The following is a 21,476-nucleotide window of genomic DNA, read 5'->3' on the forward strand; positions in this document are numbered from 1 at the left end:
GAGAACAACAAAAATAATAAAAGTTTTGGAAAACCTGACCTATGAGGAAAGGTTAAAAAAACTGGGCATGTTTAGTCTTGACAACAGAAGCCTGTGAGGGGGGAACCTGATAGTCTTCAAATATGTTAAGGGCTGTTATAAAGAAGATGGTGATCAATTGTTCTTCATGTCCACTGAAGGTAAAACAAGAAGAAATGGGATTAATCTGCAGCAAGGGAGATTTAGGTTAGACATTTGGAAATATCATTGGTTTTGAGGAAAAACTTTCTAACCCTAAGGGTAGTTAAGCACTGGAATAGGCTTCCAAGGGAGGCTGTGGAGGTTTTTATCATCACTGGAGGTTTTTAAAAACAAATTAAGACAAAACCCTGACAGGGTTGGCTTAGGTTTACTTGGTCCTGCCCCAGTACAGTGGACTGGACTTGATGACTTCTCAAGGTCCCTTCCACCCCTACATTACTGCAATTCTATGTGTGGAAATACACAGCTAAAGTCACTCAAACTACCTTAACTCTACTCCTCTACCTTTGCCCACAACAGCTGAAAAACAGAAGACAGTCAATAGATATTTTCACTGCAGTAATGTGTGAAAGTTGAAAGTGAGTTTACTTTCTTTTTATTCTACTGATTGTGAATTATTGTAGCAGCAAAACTGAACTGGCTTTAAAAATATGAAGATACCAGGATTCACATAGCTACACAATACTGCTTTCTTTAAGACCATATGCAATCACTAGGGAAAAAAACACCACCACAAGCTTTTACATCATTTTAGCAAATGTTTGGGACAATCATACAGGGCAGTTCCCCCAAAAGTATATGGATGTTCAAATATAAAAGTTTGTCATATTGTGAGACTCAGACTATTCATGAGGCTACTACATCTATGGATAAAAACACTTTGAGGGTCAGGCCCCAAATTAGGTGGAGTATACATCAGGGATGTGCATGATTATCACATTTTACATACTATAGAAACACACACACAAACCCAGAAATGTGTCTGCTGTAGTATTCCTCCAAATTATATTTTTAACACATCACACAACGATCATGTTTCAATAGTGGGGCACCATATACACCTGTACCCCGATATAACACGACTCGATATAACACGAATTCCAGTGGATCAAAGCAAGTTCGATATAATGTGGTTTCACCTATAACACGGTAAGATTTTTTGGCTCCCAAGGACAGCGTTATATCGAGGTAGAGGTGTAGTACATCCTGTGCACCTTCTAATATATAGTGGCTTGTCACTATGCATGTGCACCATTACAGTTTGCTTGATAGAATATCTGACCTTAATGTTTCTTCTATGGGCTGCGTCTTACTGAAGCTATGTGCCTTAAGACCCCTACAGCCAATGTAGACGCTTCTTTAGGTCAAGTGGCTGTATTTTGTTAACTGAATCCTATGCCCAATGACAGCCATTAAGCACATGTGACCATGGTGTGCAGAATATACAGGAGCACTATGAAGTCTATGAAGCCATGAAATTGTTACAACTGCCTTTGAAAATGTACCCTAATTGTCCCAGGCGAAGGCAATGGATAGAAAATAATCAGCAAGCCACCTTGGTACGGGTAGTGAATAACCAGGCTAAATTCAACATTTATAAGAACAAGCAGAAGAGAGATTTTCTAAGCAAGGCAGTCCCAGGATTTAGAATTTGTGATGGGAGACAGGCTGGTGAGAGTTACGAAGATATAATTCCCTAGTTAAGCCCCCACCCAGTGCAAGAATTCTCTCTTTAAACCACTAAGCATAATACAGCTTAGTGCCTTTCTCACTGTCTTGAAGACAAATTGGAAACAAAATAGATTCTCTCCTCCCCACCTCACTGTACATAATTATGATACAGTGATAACATGACTGCCATAAATTATGTCTGTCATCATATATTAAAATCTTGGTTTCTGCAGGTTGTCAGCATTCCTTGTTTCTGAACTTTGAAACCAGCTTTGACTTTTCAGCAATAGCACTGGCCCATCCCTAATAGCATGTGCGTTTCCTTCTTCTCAGGGCTGGGTTCTTTAAATGGTAACTGTCAAACCTGAGGGCAGTTATCCCAACAGGTATAAGCATGAAATCCTGTTTTCACAGATTTTCAATCAAAAAAGGATTGAAGAACAAATTGCATGATGAAAACCTACTTTAAAACTACTATACTCTAGTAAGTGTAGCTTTTTAGAGCTGGAATAAATCTGTGCCAAGCAGGAAAGCCTAGGAGCCTAGCTTAATTATAAATATTTAATTATTTGTAATCTGTATGATTAGTAAAAATACCCCCTTAGTGTGTAGCTTATTTACGGTAGATGATATACTGATTCAGATTTTCGCTGTTCATCATTGTCTGTATTAGAAGATGCAACATCCATTCCTATGCAGTTTATGCCTAATTTTTGTATTATACAAAAGCTAGTTAATTCCTGCATGGTCTGCTGCACTGAGTTTGCAGTGGAGTTTTCCATAAAGACTTACACCAATTGCACACATTTAATAATGTGTGTCAGTGCTCTGGGTGCATGTACATTAAGGACAACAATTTTTATAAATTAACTAACAGCAAATTTCAAATACTTCACCCCAGTAGCCCACAGGGAGTAATGCAGATACTACACTTCAATAGCCTTGCAGCTCTGAATGAAACCAATCAAGCAAGGAAACTCATCAGAGATAAACTGGTCTTAAAGGAGGTATCAAATCTGTTTGGCCTAAAATTCAGATTTTGTTTAAATAAAAAAAAAGGAAAAGCATGTTAGGAGTGGAGGGAGCAAATGACATTTAAGACTACCTAATAAATGCTTTCATGATTATTTTTTTTTCATGTCAGTTAACAAAATTTTTGTTGGGATGATTTAGTGAAGAAAATTCTAACCCAACAGGCATTGTACTAGTGGTTCCCAGAGAACAGAGCACTGGAGTGGGACTCAAGAGACCTGGCTTCTATTCCTAACTCTGCCACTGGCCTGCTGGTTGGCCTTGAGCAAGTCACTTCACCTCTATGCCTCAGTTTCCTCATCTATACAATGCAGAAAATAATATTTACTTCCTTTGTAAGTCTTTTGAGATCTACTGATGAGCTGTTAGCGCACTCATTCTCAAATTCTGATCTGCATGGTCCAACTCCCCTTCCAGCCTCAGTCCCACAGCTTCCTTACAACAACTGGAGCACTTGAGTACACAGAATCAGAGAAACAAGATGAAAATAAAGTAGTTTTAAATTGATGGATGTGACTGCTTGACTCTGGCCCCCCAGTCTATATTTTTTCTGTTTATTTTTTTCTCTGACTGTAGGACTTTACTTGCATTAGATCTTCCCACAGTGGCAGGAGACACTCTCTAATCTCTTCTGATTCTAGTTTTGTACTCTTGTATGTTCATTGCCCCTCCGGTTTTCCTATTATGTACAAATTTAATGGCAAGTTGAATCTAAGGTACATTTAAAAAAATACAAAGCAGCCATGCAGGGTGGACAGAGGTGCTTGGGGTGTTTTTAGTCTGCAGAAAAATAATCTCTGGAAAGCCTGAATGTGTTCTAGATTAGGTTGCAATTCCCAGGAAGTGTCACTGCTTGGAGACCACCACTTGTTTTTGCTTTGTGACAGAAGATCAAAACTTGGATGACCAATGTAGAAGAATCAGAAAGTGATGATAAACAAGGAGTGAAACTAAACAGTACAGCTAGGGTATCCAAGCTAAGAGGATTTAAAGAGTAAACAAACAGCATAAAAGGGAAATTATTTGCTGTTTGAATGATCCCACATGTAGGTATTTGTGACCCAAGAACCCGTCAATGCCAACTGGCAAGGGGGAGCAGAGTACAAAGATATCCTGATTCTGGTATAGTATGTACATTCTAGTTCATCAAAGAATGCCATGCAAGGTTTAGATGACAGCCAGGGTCATACTGGTCACGAATATAGTTGTGAAATGTATGCACAGATACTATATAAGGAGTTATGTATATATACTGCAAATATGTTTTAAAGTCTGTATGTAGGCAGAGTTAAGACAGGCTTTCTATCAGACACTGGATGTTTATTCTCCTGTCTCTCTGTCGGCATGTAAATTAAGCATTGTAAGAGAGGCACGCTTACACTTTAAGTCAACAGAGAGATGTGAAGTCAACAGAAAGAACTAACAGGTACACAGGTACACAGAGGGGAAAGAGAACCTTATTTTAACATGAACTTCAAAGCTTTGTTTGGGCAACAAAAAAAGATACCCCGTCCTCCCCAACCTAGGAAGTAAACAGACAGTGGTTTACATTCATGAAAACGAAATCAAAACCAGTCTGTGTTGCAATGCTGGGTAGGACATTTAGGATAAGATAAACTTCTTTAGATGGGGTTAGCCTGTTTGTTTAATCTCTAGAAAGCACATTATGACTTTGTTTTATATGTAACCTTTTGTTTCCATTATCCTTACTCACTGTCTCTTGACTCTTTGCTAATAAAACTTATTGTTTTTACCACAAATATCTCTCACTGTTGTGGTATTAAGCAAGGTGCTGATCCTGCATTGACTCATACAAACTGTTTCCTTGGGGACAGCAGACCTAGTATTTCTGTAGTGAGTGGATAAAGGACTGGAGCCTAGAACCCTGTACGGAACTAGTGTAGAACTAGGACCGGCTCCAGGCAACAGCGTAGCAAGCAGCTGCTTGGGGCGGCCAATTCAAAGGGGCGGCACATCTGGGTCTTTGGCGAAAATTCAGCGGTGGGTCCCTCATTCTGCCTCTTCCTCTTTGAGCTGCTGTCGAATTGCCGCCGAAGAGGAAGAAAGGGAGGACCCATTGCCTAACTGCCACAGAAACGGCGCGGTTGAGCTGCCGCCGAAGTGCTGCCACTCGTCTTTTTTTTTTTTTGCCACTTGGGGTAGCAAAAAAGCTGGAGCTGGCCCTGTGTAGAACCCTGCAGCGGGACTGGCATCCCATGGGTCCTGCAGGAGCTGCTGCCATAACAGCGGGAGTGGGATTAAAAGAAGTGCTGCGCACGGCTCTAATGGAGACTACAGAGGAACACTTTGAAGGGACTCATGCACTTACTGTTAGCATACAGGGCAAAATAAGGGCTGCCACAGGCCAGAAGAGAGTGCTTGGGTGGCTAACAGGCTAGTTAAGCACAAACAAGTCTCCCTCCTCCTGGAGGCAGGGCAGCAACAAGTGACTCACTCCTGGGTACCCTGAGAATCATCATAGTATAACATTACAAGAGGCTGGCCCTGCTGTTTGTCAAAAGGCAGAACCCTGGGCTCCTGAAGCTGCAGCCTTCATTTTAATCATTAAATTATGGTGCCTTGGAAAGGCAACAAAACAAACCAAGACAGACCTTTTTGCAGGAATTCCATATCTGGAGAAGACTACAAAAGTTACAAGACTGGTTACTAAAGAGTTAAGCCCTTCAGATCTGGTTGATAGTTCTATTGCTCAGAAGCAATGAAGATCTCTACATGGGTAGTTTCAGCTTTTTTGTCCTTTGAATTTTACTTACTGTAGAAATCCATTGTTATTCAGAGCTTTTTGCACATTTCCTAATTAAACTTTGACATTTTTGCAGAGGGGTGGGGCATAAATTAAACAAAATTAGTCCCTGGTGTAACTTAATTGAGTTCATGGGACTTAGACCGGGGGGCGGAAATCCAATGTATTTTGAGTTCAAGCAAGGCAGTTTTCTTAATTTTACACTGCAAAGAGAAAACTTCATACTATTAGTTCAATGGTATATCCAGGATAATAAAAAGGGCCCAGTGGCATAATGAAAATGGTAGAGCCAAAACACTGGAGCCGGCATAGCTAACAGACCCCCTCATCACAAAGGCTCAGGGCCACACTCGCCACTGGGGAAAGGGTTCAGCTGCTCTGCAGTTAGAGAAATTTCACCATCTTATTCCAGCAGTTATTTTGGCCCTCTTTGGGCTGCTACTGCTTTACTTCCCGTATGATGATAGAAAGGCATCTAGGTCACTGCAGGAAAGTTGCCTGGAAAACAAACTAACTTTAAAAAAATATTTTAAACTGCACTCCTACTGTCTTCATTATCTTGGTGAGGGAGGCTCCTTGTGATCAGTGATAGTTTAGTTTTCCAACACAACCCCTCAAATCCTACACTATAGATTCTTTCATTAAAAATTGTGTTAATAACCATTTTGAATTAAATGTGCTGAGAAAACACTGCACAGACTAGGCCTGGAGTCGGAACCTTTCAGAAGTGATGTGCCGAGTCTTCATTTATTCACTCTAATTTAAGGTTTCGCGTGCCAATCATACATTTTAACGTTTTTAGAAGGTCTCTTTCTGTAAGTCTATAATATATAACTAAACTATTGTTGTACTTAAAGTAAATAAGGTTTTAAAAATGTTTAAGAATTTAATTTAAAATTAAATGAAAATGCAGAGCCCCGCAGACCGGTGGCCAGGACCCAGGCAGTGTGAGTGCCACTGAAAATGAGCTTGCATGAAAATGAGCCTTCGGCATGCGTGCCATAGGTTGCCTACCCCTGGACTAGGCAGATGCCAACATTAAAGCACAAACAGTATTTTTCCTGTCAGATCTTTTAATAATGCTAATAAAAAGAAAACCCAGCCTGACTTATTTTCCTTTGTTCTGCATAATCTGTTGACACAGCAGCATGCTTGATTGCATTTGAAGAATGTCTTTCTGAAAACTTTCCAATTTTTCCCTAACATGCCATTACATAGCTCATCACTAAGATTTGTAACAACAGATACCCATCATCTATGCTAAAAGGACAACACTCCCAATGTTTTGATAGCAACTTGTAATGAGTGTACAGCATCCCGAGGCCTTTCATGATATATTAACATGTTTCCATTTCTTGATTAGTCCTGCTATTACATAACATGCTTTGGAGAAAGTGCTTTGCTTAAAGAAGCTGATTAAAAAAAATTTAAAATCTTTTTTAAACTCACAAAGCAGGAAAGCCAGAAAGCAAACAGCACGAAATGGCACTCTGAGGCAGAATCCAGGTCCTTTGTTTGGAGAGGGGCTTCCAAATTTAGGAAGACCGAGTACTGGGCTCCAAAGAATCCATTACCTTTAGTATGGAAATAGAAAATTATGCCTCAGGGCCTTCTGCCTTAGCTCTGGCTGAAAAGGTCGTTCTTCAGCTCCCTCCAAGAACAGTCAGGGAGAGAAGGAGATAAGCACCACTTGCCATGCTCAGCCCAAATATCAACTGGTGTTTTGGGATCAATTCCATCTCTGTGGTCAGTTACAGGAAGTGCCAGCAAGAACCATATCTCTCTCATGAAAAGATCGAGGAGGAATTTCTAGGATATCTTTGCCCTTTCAACAAGATGCCAGGCAAAGCCACTGAGATCCCCTCACAACCATGTGAAAGAATGAGTAGGTCTCATCTCTCAACCAGGATTGAAAGGCAATGGTTAAAACCCCATTGTCAAGGGTATGTCTACACTACGAAATTAGGTCAATTTAATATGTCAATTTTTTAGAAATCGATTTAATACAGTTGATTGTGTGTGTCCCCATTTAAGACCATTAAATCGGCAGAGTGCATCCACAGTACCGAGGCTAGCGTCAACTTTCGGAGTAGGGTAGCTATCCCACAGTTCCCGCAGTCTCCGCCACCCATTGGAATTCTGGGTTGAACTCCCAATGCCTGACGGGGCAAAAACATTGTCGTGGGTGGTTCTGGGTACATGTCGTCAGCCCCCCACCCCGTGAAAGCAACAGCAAAAAATCGTTTCTCGCCTTTTTTCCGTGCAGGTGCCATACCACAGCAAGCATGGAGCCCACTGGGCTCACTGTCACCATACGTCTCCTGGGTGCTGCTGGCAGACGCAGTACTGCAGTACTACACAGCTGCAGCTCCTTGCCTTTGCAAATTAGCAACGACAGTTAGCAGCCATATTGTACCATCTGCTGCTGTCTCCTGGTTCCTACTGGCTGCCCCGGTGAGGTCAGCTGGGAGCTCCTGGGCAGACATGGGTGCTCCTGGCCTCGGTGAGGTCGGTTGGGGGCACCTAGACATAAATGGGAATGACTCCATGTCATTCCCTTCTTTAAGTTTCGTCTAATGGAGATTCAGTCCTGCCTGGAATATCAGGCAAGCTTAACTTAGAACCATAGAGGCAACAGCTGCTCCGGGTCAGAGCCCCAGACATCCCACTTCTATGATGAGTTGCATGCCATTCTAGGGGGTGCCCCTACAACTACCCCAACCCTGTGCTTCCCTCCTCCCCCACTCCTCCTGGGGTACTGGGGTGGCATCTTTTTTTTTTTTTTAAATCACTCCCCCGGGTGAGTACAAAGGCACCAAGAAATTGACAAGGCGCTACTTATGCTCAGTGAGGGAGCAGTCGCTCCCCCGCTCACTACGCTCGTGACCGTAGCCTGGCCAGTCATGAAACTGGTTTTCAAAGCTTCTCTGATGCGCAGCATGCCCTGCTGCGCTCTTCTAATCACCCTGGTGTCTGGCTGCACTTAATCATTTTAGTCTTACAATGGAGTTCTGATAGCATAGATTTGTCTCCCCATACAGCGATCAGATCCAGTACCTCCCGTTCAGTCCACGGTGGAGCTCTTTTGCGATTCTGGAACATGGTCACCTGTGCTGATGAGCTCACCATGGTGGCCAAATAAGAAATGAAATTCAAAAGTTCACAGGGCTTTTCTTGTCTACCTGGCCAGTGCATAGGAGTTGAGAGTGCTGTCCAGAGCGGTCACAATGGAGCACTCTGGGATAGCTCCCGGAGGCCAATACCGTCTAATTGAGTCCACACTACCCCAAATTCGACCCAGTAGGGTCAATTTCAGCGCTAATCCCCTCGTCGGGGAGGAGTACAGAAATCTATTTTAAGAGCCCTTTAAGTCTACAAAAATGGCTTTGTTGTGTGGACGGGTGCAGGGTTATATCGATCTAACACTGCTAAATTCGACCTAACTTGTAGTGTAGACCAGGGCCAAGAGCTGAAGAAGGGCGTTTTCCAAATCCCTATCTTTTGGAAGCCAGAGTGGGAGTCATGTATGCAGCATGACTGACTCAGCATGCTTCTGAACATATTATTGTAGGATAAAAATGACTAAGGCTTATACACCACCAGATTGGTATGCAATGGAACCAATGACTGTGAATTAGTAAGCTTTAGCTAACACAAACTTGCAGGATGAGAGACAATTGTAGAAGAGTCTGAGAAAGGCCCTGAAGTGATGTCCCCCCATGAGTTATTCAGGGGTATTTAACATTATTAGTAGTAGTATTATCCTAATGCCCAGCAGCCCCAATTAGGGACAATGACCCCATTGTGCCAGGCACTGTACAAACAGAACAAAAAGGCCATCCCTACTCCAGAGAACATACAATTTAAGTGCAAGATAACAGCAGGTTGTAATGAAAACCGATGGTCCTTTGATTATGCAGTCTGATAACAAGACAGTCACTCACTCAGTGGCAAGCAAGTTTAGAACAAATACTTCAAACAGCACTGGTATATCCAACCTGTGGAATTTACTTCCATAGAAGATTGAGTCATGCCCATGGAAAGAATTCAAATAGAGCTGAATAATTTTTTATGGCCAACACTATTTGCAGCTGTGTATGCTAAGATAATGGTAATCAAATATGCCTCAGGGGCATAAAGTGTTCCCCATGGAGGGGTATGTAGCACTATAATCACATCAATTTTGGACACTTACTAATCACTGTGGCATAAGATGATTATTTTACACTGTTATCTTTTTGCTTAACTATTGCTAGCCATATATTTTTAGGAATATGGAGTAATTGATTTTGGCTTTTGGAGTAATTGGCTTATTCTTTAAAGGATGTTTGAACCATCATGTAATTCTGGATCTATTGTTTTTTTGTTCAGTATGTCATTTCTAGTGCCTTACTTCCCACGTAGCTTATTAAAGAAACTTGAACTTCCATCCTCATGTCTTCCTCATCTTCTATTTTAGCATTTGGCCTGTGCCATCCGGATCTTTTGTTAAGAAAGGCAGAAGAACTGGCTCTTTAAAAGTTAATATATTAAGGCTTAAAACACTGATGAGCTTGAAGAACCAGCAAAGAAAGCAATATATAGAACCTCTTGGTGGAAGTAACACCAAATGCGTGTAGGTGATCAACTGAGTTTTCTGCTCTCATTTGATGGAAGAATTAGTGTTACTACTGAATTCTGTGTGGCAAAAATCACTGTGCTCTGCAATAACTCTTTATTGAGAGAGACTTTATGAAACAAATAGATATAATCTTTTAATAATCAAACACTGCTGCTAAGAAAGTGAGAATTCTTGAATGCAGAAGACTAAACAGATTGAGGGAACGGGAAAGAGGGACTGGTGGGTAAAAAAATTAACAAACGGGAGAGACACAGAGTTTAAAAATGAGTTGTTAATATATATCTGAATACAAAAATATTACAATCATTGCAAAGATTGAAATGAACCCAAGATGTTTTCTTTACATCACCTCTCAGATAGTTTTGCAAATGCTTGCGTTCTTTGTTCTGCTGTCATGTGCTCACAGGCTTCCAAGATATTTGCCACAATTAAAGTCTGTTGAATTGTTTTTGCCTTTACCCATATTCTTCCATTCATTCCAAACACTATCTCAAAAGGATAGAGTTGTCCCAATTCCTGAATGATTTCACAATTGGGAGCTAACAGCCTGAAAACAACGTAAAAGGGATGTCAGAAGAAGAAATTGTTGTGTAACAAATATATTTCAGTGTTGCTAGTCAATAACAGGACCACTGCTAATACTACCAGTAGTATGAAGGCATACTATATACAGATGCTATATACAGATTCTACTCTACCACTGAAGACTGAATATGTTCATAGCAAATTTATGATTAGCCTCCATAGGTGACAAAAGCAAGTTTCTGATGGATTGGGTTCACAATATTTTCTAAATAATGTAGCAACAAGATCAAGTAGAAAAGAAAGTCCACTTCAATACACTACCACCTATTAAAGTTAAAAGGTAAAGTTTACAGTAGAATATGGTTAGAGTACAGCTTTCTCAAGGAAGCAGCAAACATGCCAGAGGCTTATTAATTTAAAAGGCCAGTTTGTAGTTGAGGAACAGAGAGAGGAGCATTTTTAGTTTTGTGACATCTGTTGGTTTCTACTTATTGTATTTTATCATTCATTTCCCTTTTTGTTATACTATATTATATTTTTATGCAGATTACAAACTTAGGATCACAAAGATCAAATAACTTTGTCAGGCAATAATGTTGACAATACATGCCCTAAGAACAATATAATACACATCTGTTACTCCACTTGTCATACTGCTCAGACCTGCTGGTTATGGACATCCAATGCTACAGCATTAAACATTAGGGTGCATACCAGTTTCCATCAAGATAAAGATTTTCACTCATCTGTCACAACTCAAAAAATTGAGACAATTCAGCTTCTCTCTCATTCCTGGGAAGTTAAAAAATTGTAGTACTTACTTTCTTATCAGACCTAAAGAAACCTTAAACAACAGGCCTTCGTGTCCAATTACTCCCATTCCATTCGCTCTTCCACTGCTGTCTATACAGACCATCTCTGGTTCCATGTCTTTATTGGCTACAACGAATTGACCATAAATAAGATCTCCCACCTAAAACAAGTGATGGGAAATGTTCAGAGAAACTGTATCATGTCTGTATATCTTTTTTGTTAAACTCGTCCCTAGGTTCTTGGCTGCCGGTGGGAGCTGAGCACCCACTAATTTTTCCCCATGGATGCTCCAGCCCCAGAGCACCCATGGAGTCGGCGCCTATGGCTCAGGCAGGCTCAGGCTTCGGTCCCCCTGCTGGGGTCATGTAGTAATTTTTGTTGTCAGAAGGGGGTTGCAGTGCAATGAAGTTTGAGAACCCCTGTTCTATGCTATAAGAAAATATCTACATTTTTCTTTATAACTTTGAAAATGTTTGCACTGAACTTCTGAACCCAGGCACTGGAATCATCTCCCCCCCCCCCCTCTAGTAGGGCTATCAAAATCAGATGGGCCATCAAGGAACATTGAGATACAATGGATTAGTTAATGACCCTATCCCATCTTGGAAATGCTATGTGCAAGGAAGTTCATCCTGTGGACTTGGAAGCTGAATGAAGGAAATAAAGTCTCAAGAAAACGTTCTGTCTCCCTCTTTGCTGTTTGAACTCTGACTGGGCCAGACAGTCTAAGCTGAGGCAGAGAAATTGACAGATCATTACAGCTCTCATGCTCTTGGGATTTAGGTTATAACTAATTTATATGTACACACTTACTTGCTTTAACCTGTAAGTAACTCTTATTTCTTTTTCCTAATTAACAAATTTTTAGATAGCCAATCCTGTAATAAACTAAAGGCATGGTCTTTGGTATATAAGATCTTGGGTACCAAATTATCTGGGATAAATGTCTCTTGGACTGAAAGCAACAAAGCAGTCTGAACATTGAGTGACTTTTGGTTTAAGTGACTATTAGTCCAGCTTGTCTGGGTGGCAAGATAGACTGGAGAGTCTAAGAGGAGTGTCTGTGATTCCCTGGTAAGACTGCTGCAGTGATCCAGGAGTTTACATTTGTTATTGGCTTGGTGAAATCTAATTATAGAACACATCACCGGGGTGTGGGGGGTGTCTACCCTGTTTGACAGTCTGTCCTAGATAGGCTCTCACAGTCGGGAGCTATTCCAGACAGCGTGACAGTCACACTTCATAAGAGCCTGATTTATGAAATGTGAATTTTAGGCCTAAACTGATCTCAGACTCTCTTTGAAGGGCTATTCTACCACAGAACTGCCATCTTCTGCCTGTGATATCATGAGAAGATACAGCTGCAACATACTCTGTACAATGAATGGCAAAGCCTGGCACCTATTGCTGTGACAGTCAGTGATCAAAAGAAAATAATCCAGGATCTGTAACTGAATTCCTCTGCCATAGCCCAACATAAAGGCCTAGGAGAAAGGGATGGGAACAAAGTCACTACAGAAAGAAGTTTGTACATGAAATGGAAAATCTATCACATATCAGAACATCTTATAACTGAGGGATACATGCAAATCTTTTTGAGTATATTTTAAATTGTCACTTTGCAAGAAAGTGAAAATATAATACTTTAAAGGCTTCAATATTGCCAATATATATAACAAGAACATTACCTGCACATTTGGTCTGTTTCTTTTGGTTGCACCTTCAAATGCCAAGTAGGACAAAGAAGCTTGCTCACTTCCACCAACATCCACTTTGAATATGTCACCTGCCTTGATAGTCACTATGCCTATCACATGATCTCCCTTGACTGGGACATACTGAAAATTAAAACAAAGACATGTACAAGAAATAAATATATCTTTTTACATGTATATACACACACAAGCACTGTGTACAAAGAAGCTGAGTGACAAAACAATTGCAAAATAAAAGTTGCTGGAAAAAAAAATCGATACAGTATCAAAATGAACTTCTATTTTTAGAAGGCACAGACCCACTGAAAATATTTACACCATAGGTAGGTCTATTTACTTCAACAGGATTATTCATAAAAGTTAAGCATGTGCGTTTGCAAGATTAGGGCTTCAGTCTTTATAAATAAGGGTAAATCTACAGTGCAGCTAGAAGCATGCTTCCCAGTGCGAGCAGACACATACGCTAGCTCTGCTTGAACTAGCATGCTAAAAATAGCAGTGCGGCCAGGATGGCACAGGCTACAATAATACCAGACACTGTGGGTATGTCCACAGGAGACTAGCTGCTGCCACACCTCTATTTTTAGTGTATTAGCTTGAGCTAGCACACCTATCTACCTGCACTGGGAAGCACACTCCCAGCTGTAGTGTAGACATACCCTAAAGGTGTGTCTTCACAGCAGTTAGATGAAGAGTTACCTAACTTGACTTCCATCCACACACAAATCTCTAGCTCAAGTTAACTGTTGCTTTAAACTCAAGCTAGCTGGCCCGTTGAGGGAGTGGGTGGGTTGATGCTTGAGTGATGCTGAATCTAGTGATGCGGTGTGAATGCAACAGCTCAACTTACAAGAGTCTCATCAGTAGCAAATCCAATTACTCTGTGTAACTCCAGTGTTGTTTTCTACTGTGGTGGTCACTCTCACTGGAACTAACCTAGTTTTGAGTACAGTAATGAGCAAACTAACAAGAACTACAGTGAAGATAAGGCCTTAGAGTAACACTATAAAATTACAACTGCAAAAAAAGTGCGGAAAAGACATCCTGATAGTGTGTCTCTCTCTAAGAGGAAGTGACAGGAAATTCACAAGGGACATTTAAAATTGGACAAGACATTGGTAAAGATGCTATAATGAACAACCCTAACCCTACGGTAACAGGATCAATTAGAAGTAATGGTCTTCATTTTTAACTTCTATTGTATCTACAAATTTGTTAACCTGATGACTAGCGAAATAATCAGTTGTGCAATTTAAATCTTCATTAATTTTCAGCATTAACTCTCCAATAAGGTTACTACAACAATTTACACATCACAAAGATACTGTTTCAGTATGGCAGCAGAATGAGCTGAACATTACATTGGTATATATTTGGATGGTTTCTCTTTTAGGAGGACCCTTGAACTAGAACTGAGAGTTTCAACCAATTAGGGTCACAGTCAGCTTCACCAATAACAGTTGCCATCACACAGCAACTTTTCAGCCATTAGGGCCATGTTTCTATTTCTGTAATTAGCAACTCTGCCTAATTTTGGCCAGCTATCCCACAGTGTCCGATCAGTTGCTGCAGCCTGCACCTAGTGTGGTTATTTTAGTACCTCCTCAGCCCCCTTCTTTCCAGATGAGGTTACAGTTAAGTCTTCTCGGTAAGCTTAGATGCTGTGGAGGATTCCCACACTTTTGGCACAAAGAGGAAAAAAATCTCCCATTGTTACCAGCAGCAGTGTATTTTTACCAGTGATACCTCTAGCTTTCTCAGCTACCAGTTGCAACACTCGACCCAATAAGGAACATATCTAGCTGGTTTGCTGAACGCAGCAAAGGGCAGAAAAACCCTGTATACAGTAGCACTCCCACTTTCGCTACCACTGGAGAAACCACATCAGTGGTAAATTAATGCCCAAAGCCTGGTACTTATGAGCAGGGCGGGCTTTAGGAAGTGTGGGGCCCAATTTGAACATTTTTAGTGGGGCCCCGGCAGGGATGACTAAAAAAAAAAAAAAAAAGTTAAAAAAAGCCTTTCATTTCTTCCATGTATTATTTTACTTTCCATAACTATATAAATAATAGAATTATATATTATGTACCTTGCGTCATATATGCTGTTGATCCGTTATTAATGACCTCCGTTTCACATGTGTGCACGTGTGGGTCCCAGCTGCTCCCTGCCCCCCTCATTGAAGCAGGTGTGCAGGGTTACTGCCCTGGGAACTGCAGGGCATCAGTGGACATGGGGCTGGCTGGAGGCAGGGCAGGGGCTGACAGGAGGTAGGGTCTGGCTGCAGGCAGGCCAAGGGGTGTGGGGCTGGCTGGAGACAGAGGTGTGTGGGGGCGGGCTGCCTTTAGGCAGAGCTGCATGGGGGTGCGGCAGGGGTTGGCAGGGCTGGAGACAGAGGAGTGCGAGACTGGCTCGCTTCAGGCAGGGGGGTGCTGCAAGGGTTGTCTGGAGACAGGGCAGCGGGTGCGGCAGGGGCTGTCTGGAGACAGGGCAGGGGCTGGCTGGAGACAGGGGTGTGTGGGTCGGGCTGGCTTCAGGCAGGGCCGCAGGGGGGTGCGGCAGGGCTGGAGACAGAGAAGTGTGAGACTAGCTGGCTTCAGGCAGGGGGGTGCGGCAGGGGCTGGCGCGGCAGGGGCTGGCTAAAGCCCCAGCCCTTTAAATAGCCCCCAAGCCCCCCCCCTTTCCAGGGCTCTGGGGGCTATTTAAAGGGCCCGGGGCTCCCCTGCTTCTACCTCCCCCCCGCCCTTTAAATAGCCGCAGGAGCCCTGCCACTTCCCCAGAGCTCCCATGGCTATTTAAAAGACTGGGGTGGCAGAGGCCCCCGGAGCCCCCCACTACCCCAGGGCTCTGGGGGCTATTTAAAGGGCCTGGAGCTCAGCCGGGACTGCGGGGTGCGCCGCCGCATTCCAGCTGGGGCCACGGGGCAGCCAGACGAGGAGGGGTCTGGGGGGGCTGTGTAGGAAACCCAAATGGCTAGGGACTGCCCTGCCTTGAACAGCAATTTATATACACCCTTGGATGTACAACTGTACAGTGTTATGGTAGGATTAGTTATTACAGGAACACAGTAGTGAGTGACCCCTGCACAACAAAGTAATAGCGTGCATAACTTCTTACGAGGACTGATCCCTGTGCCACACTAGCCTTCAAATCGGGGATTATAAGCAGCATCCTAAACAGACTGTAGTCAATCACGCCACTGACTAGTGGCAAAGTATAGTAGTAATTTGTGTGTGGACGGGGACTAAATGGACACCAGATGTTGGCTGCAGCCCCGCAATTCCCAAGAAAAGCAGTGGAAGGGGTTTCCACTCCGGCTCTGCGACTATGAAGCGCTGAACGAAGGGTGCCCCAGCCAGCTTTAAAGAGGAAGGCAGCTGCAGCTCCTGGAGAGTGAGACAGTGGGGCGAGGGGAAGGAAGAGAGGGACGGTCCCAGCAAGGGCGAGCTTCGGAGCAAGCTCACCCGGGCTCCAGCCGCACGGAGCCCAGCGGGGGAAAGGCACCCACCGCACTCACCCCCGCTCTGCAGCGCCACCCGCCCCTCGTGCCTGGGGCCCGCCCCCGCCAGCTCCAGCTCCGGCTCCGGCTCCGGCGCGCTCACCCGTTTCTGCTGGGAGTCCACCCAGTAGGCCCCGCCCGAGCCGCCTCCGGCCCCGCCCGGCTGGCGGCGGCGCAGCAGCCCGCACTTGGTGACCAGCAGCCCGGCCCCGCAGCTCCTCAGGCCCGGCCCGCACACCAGCCGGCCCGGCAGAGCGGCGCCCGGGCCCAGCCACAGCCGCTCCCCATCCGCCTCGGGGTGCGAGGGCAGCAGCAGCACGTCCCCCGGCAGCACCACCTGCCCCACGCGCTCCTCGGCGGGCAGGGCCCCAGCCTCTGCCGCCGCCATGCTCAGGGTCGGGCCCTTCCTCGGGCCGCCCGGCTTCCCGGAGCCTAACGCGCGTGCGCGACAAGGGGCCGCGTGCGCAGAAAGCACAGACAGCCGGCGGGGAGTGCGTCACATCCGTGCGCAGGCGCACAACTAGCCTTTGCCTGGCTGCTGGCGCTTACCTAGTTGCGGGATCGGCGGCGGCGGCGCAGTTTTGCTGCTGGGGAGAAAGGAGCGGGGGTGTCCGTCGCTCGGAGCTGTCCCAGCCGGGGCGGGGCGCGCGGGGGCCCTGCCATGGCGGCGGGTGTCCGTACCGGTGCCAGGGGGCCCCGCAGCCGAGGAGCGTTGGGCTGCCTGGTGCAGCCGCAGGGCCTGGCCCTGCCCTGTGTCACACCCAGGGCCGGCTTTAGGCCTATTCCACCAATTCCCCCGAATTGGGCCCCGCGCCTAAGAGGGCCCCGTGCCCAGTGCAAATCCCTTCCCTGGCTAGAGATACCTTTTTAATTTTTACTCACCTGGCGGCACTTTGGCAGGTCCTTCGCTTGCTCTGGGTCTTCGGCGGCAGGTCCTTTAGTGCCGCCAAAGACCTGGAGCGAGTGAAGGACCCACTGCCAAAGTGCCGCCGAAGACTCGGAGCACCCCCTGGGGAGTACAAGCCCCACGTGTTTTTTTTACATGTGTGTGGTTTTTTACGTGTGTTGTTGTTTTTTAAGTCATCCCTGCCGGGGCCCCGTCGAAACTGTTCAAATTGGGCCCTGCACTTCCTAAAGCCGGCCCTGGTCACACCTGTGCTGCTAGGCACTAACTGCGGGCCTCAGTGTAGCCCTAGCTGGCTGCTAAGCCTGTAAAGTCAGCCTCCATCTCCGCGTCACTCCCGCCCGTGCCCAGACTTCACAGTCAAACTGCGATCGGAGGTGGGGCTCTGCCCCTGTGCGACACATTGCAGGACCAGCTCCCGGATGCCTGCAGGAACTGGCTGTAGTCAAAAGTGCTTACTCGTTACGGTTGACTGGTTCTATTTGAAATATACACAGGCCAGTTTTTTCTCTAATATTTCAATAATTCACTTGTGTACATAAATACTAACTTCTAAACTAGAAAACTGGACTCAGAATGAGAAAACGGAACAGAAGACTGATCTGCCACTGGCTTGTTAACCAGTGGCGACATCACCTGGCCAAAAAAAGTACTAGGGGGTTGATTATTCTACAATCATATCAAATTGACTTAGAAATTCACCTGCCAATCTTCCCAGAACCCAATGGGTATATAAGATATCATTACAAAGCTTATAATCTACTGCGTGTGATCATCCTATTTGTATGACACTCATGTGTGGGACTAGAAATATGAAATATAACTCTTAGGGCTTATTGTAATTATGCAAAACAAAATAATCTTGTACCATGATCTTAAATAAAAAGAAACCCAAGAGTTTATTTGCAGCTCAAAAATGTAACATGAATATTCAGAATATTGAAGAAAATAACGTAAGGCAGATGTAACACAAAACTTTTAAATCTTGTCTTGCTTCCAAAAGTTACATGAGGTGAATTGAAAAATACTATTTATTTTGTTTTTACATTGCAAATATTTGTAATCAAAATAAAGTGAGCACTGTACACTTTGTATTCTGTTTTAATTGAAATCAGTATATTTGAAAATGTAGAAAACATCCAAAAATATTTAAATAAATGTTTTTCTATTGTTTAACAGCACGATTAATGGCGATTTTTTTTAATCGCTTGACAGCCTTACTGCTAGTTAATACATTTTTCAGTGTGTTAGCTTTTGTTTCTTTGTTTTAGTCCCAAGTTTTTTAAATGTGGCTTCCAATTCTACCATATACTTTGGCTGCACAGTCATTTGAGCATGCAAATAGTATAATCTGCATGAGCAAACGAAGGATACAAGTTAAGGCACCTTTAAAAAAGTTGACTCCATATATAGTAATCTTTATTATATACTACTAAAATGTAAGTGTGACAGATATAGCAATTTCCTGTATTTTTCTGGAAGATTTACCTTAAACTTAATTCAGTATCTTTGAGGGGGTCCACTGTATTAAATGCAACTTTTATATGTTATTGTGGACTGTGAGGGGGGAGATGTGTTGTGAAGCCTAGGAATTCAAAGCACTGCGTGGTAATTTCTAATTGCTGGCAGTTACACTGTTCATAGTCTGTGAAGAGAAAAGCGAAGTGCAGACACTGGCCCTTTTAGGCAGTCTGGCTTGCTGAGAATATCACAGTGTAAAGCAGCTTAAAAAACCCCAGTTAGGAGGGAGAGAGATGGGGATCTCCACAGGTGATGGCTAAGGAGCCAGAAATCTTCAAGTGGGTGCCTTTGGTGGGCCATGAATTGGGAATACAGGTGCAGTTACCCTGAAACTGTGACATGTGGTGGGAAGGCAGTGTGTGTGTGTGATCTTTGCCATTATGATTTGCCAGCAGTTACAAGTTACCACACAGCTCTTCGTAAGAAAGTACATTTATTCTTAAGTGACAGCATTAAAGAGAAAACATTAAAATAATGAAAGAACCTACACGTACTAAAACGGTTACCAGAGGTCATCCCCAGCTCCAGCCACAGGCTCTAGTAGGTGTCAATCCTTAAAAATCCACAACTGGGTTCATACCTGTCTCAGATTCAGAACTAGAACTCCCAGCTGAGCAGTTCAGCTGTTTGTTTATATAGCTCACGCTTTTGATCTCCAGTCTCTGGGAACAGGTAATTAGCAAGCAATGACCCACACCTCAAGGTGTAGCTTCAAAAGGCTGGGATTTTGCATAACCAGAGGTGAAGAATTTGCATTAACCTCTCCTTGGGTATTCTCCAGGAAATCTATTTCACATTTACTGTCCCAAGGTCCATTCTTATTTGGCACATTTTCAGTATAGTCCTTTGAACTCCCGGGCCACACATCTCCCTTCTGGAGAGGTTATATGTAATCCTGGCCCACAATAATACATATATTTTGAACTGAATACAATGGACTCCAAAGATACTTAAATTTAATTCAATACGGTCTCCCAAGGATGTGTGGGAAATTGCCATATCTGTCACAATAAGCAATCTTCAAGTAACTGCCCATATTTCATGACACTGTCTCCTAAAGCAGGGGTGGCCAACCTGTGGCTCCGGAGCCACATGCAGCTCTTCAGAAGTTAATATGTGGCTCCTTTTATAGGCACCGACTCTGGGGCTCGAGCTACAGGCACCAACTTTCCAACGGGCCGGGATTGCTCACTCCACTGCTTCCCGCCCCCTCCCCTGAGCCTGCCATGCCCTCTCTCCTCCTCCAGAGCCTCCTGCATGCCAGGAAACAGCTGATTGGGAGGTGTGGGGAGGGAGGGAGAGGCAATGATTGGCAGGGCTGCAGGTAGGTGGGAGGGGGAAACTGATGAGGGGCTGACGATGAATTACTGTGGCTCTTTGGTAATGTACATTGGTAAATTCTGGCTCCTTAGGCTTAGGTTGGCCACCCCTGTCCTAAAGCCTCTGACTCTTCATTGTGTAAAAAAGATCAATACAATTAGATTCATACTTACATAGTAATTGCTGTTATGTTATAGCAGTAGCAAACCTTTAATAGCGATCTCAGTAACGTTGAGGCACAATTGCTCCCCAAATGCATTGCATGTGTGACAGTTGGATGTGCTATGTTGATATAATTGATATAAAAGCATATGAAATCACCGTTAAGGTTTTGTTTTAGAGTGTAGATGTGATGAAGCTGGCATATGTATTGCTTTTGGGTATCTGCTGTAGAGGGAAGAGGATGTCTTATGGAATGTGCTATCACAGTGGTTTTCAAACTTTTTGTATTGGTGACCCCTTTCACATAGTAAGTCTCTGAGTGTGGCCCCCCCTTATAAATTAAAAACAGGCAGGCTTAATATAATGTCATGGGGACTCAGGACTGTCAGCTCTATGGAGCTGACAGCTTGTGACCCCCATATAACCACCTTGCGACCCCTTGAGTGGTCACGACCTGCAGTTTGAGAACCCATGTGCTATCATGTGTTGTCGTCGTATGTAATGTGAAGGTGGAAAGGGCACAAGTTTTTCCTCTTATTTCCATGATTCTAACGTGAGGGGTGGATGGTGTATGTCCTGCCATTTACTACCTTAACTGTCATTATATGTAGTTTTTGTTTGCTAATTGTAGATTTAGGGCTTGCTTCACAGAATTCCAGCTGATTTCTGTGGGAGTTACATGCAAATGAGGGCTGTAAAATAGATTAATGGTGAATGCCTTTCTGGAGAATCATGATCAGCTATAAAGTATTCCTCTTCTCCTCTGCCTTACCCCATCTGGAATTTCTTACAATGTGAAAAGCCTATTCAGAGACTGACTGAGGCTCTTACATTCCATCTCTCTAGTCCAAAGTCATGTGCATAAGTGTTTTATAAAACTTTTAAATCATACATTTTTATTGAGGAAA

General features: G+C 43.7%; 1 protein-coding gene across 1 annotated transcript; it reads right to left on the reverse strand.

The window, feature by feature from the left end:
* Window positions 1-10,188: 10,188 nt before the first annotated feature.
* On the reverse strand, window positions 10,189-17,157 carry EXOSC3 (exosome component 3; the record flags this gene model as incomplete). The annotated part of the gene is made up of 4 exons (XM_039547718.1): window positions 10,189-10,656; window positions 11,456-11,607; window positions 13,136-13,285; window positions 16,765-17,157. Coding segments are annotated over 4 exons (897 nt in total), but the record flags the coding sequence as incomplete, so codon positions are not given.
* Between the last annotated feature and the right edge of the window lie 4,319 nt (window positions 17,158-21,476).

Source organism: Mauremys reevesii, linkage group 7, assembly GCF_016161935.1.
Source record: "Mauremys reevesii isolate NIE-2019 linkage group 7, ASM1616193v1, whole genome shotgun sequence".
NCBI classification, from domain to species: domain Eukaryota; kingdom Metazoa; phylum Chordata; order Testudines; family Geoemydidae; genus Mauremys; species Mauremys reevesii.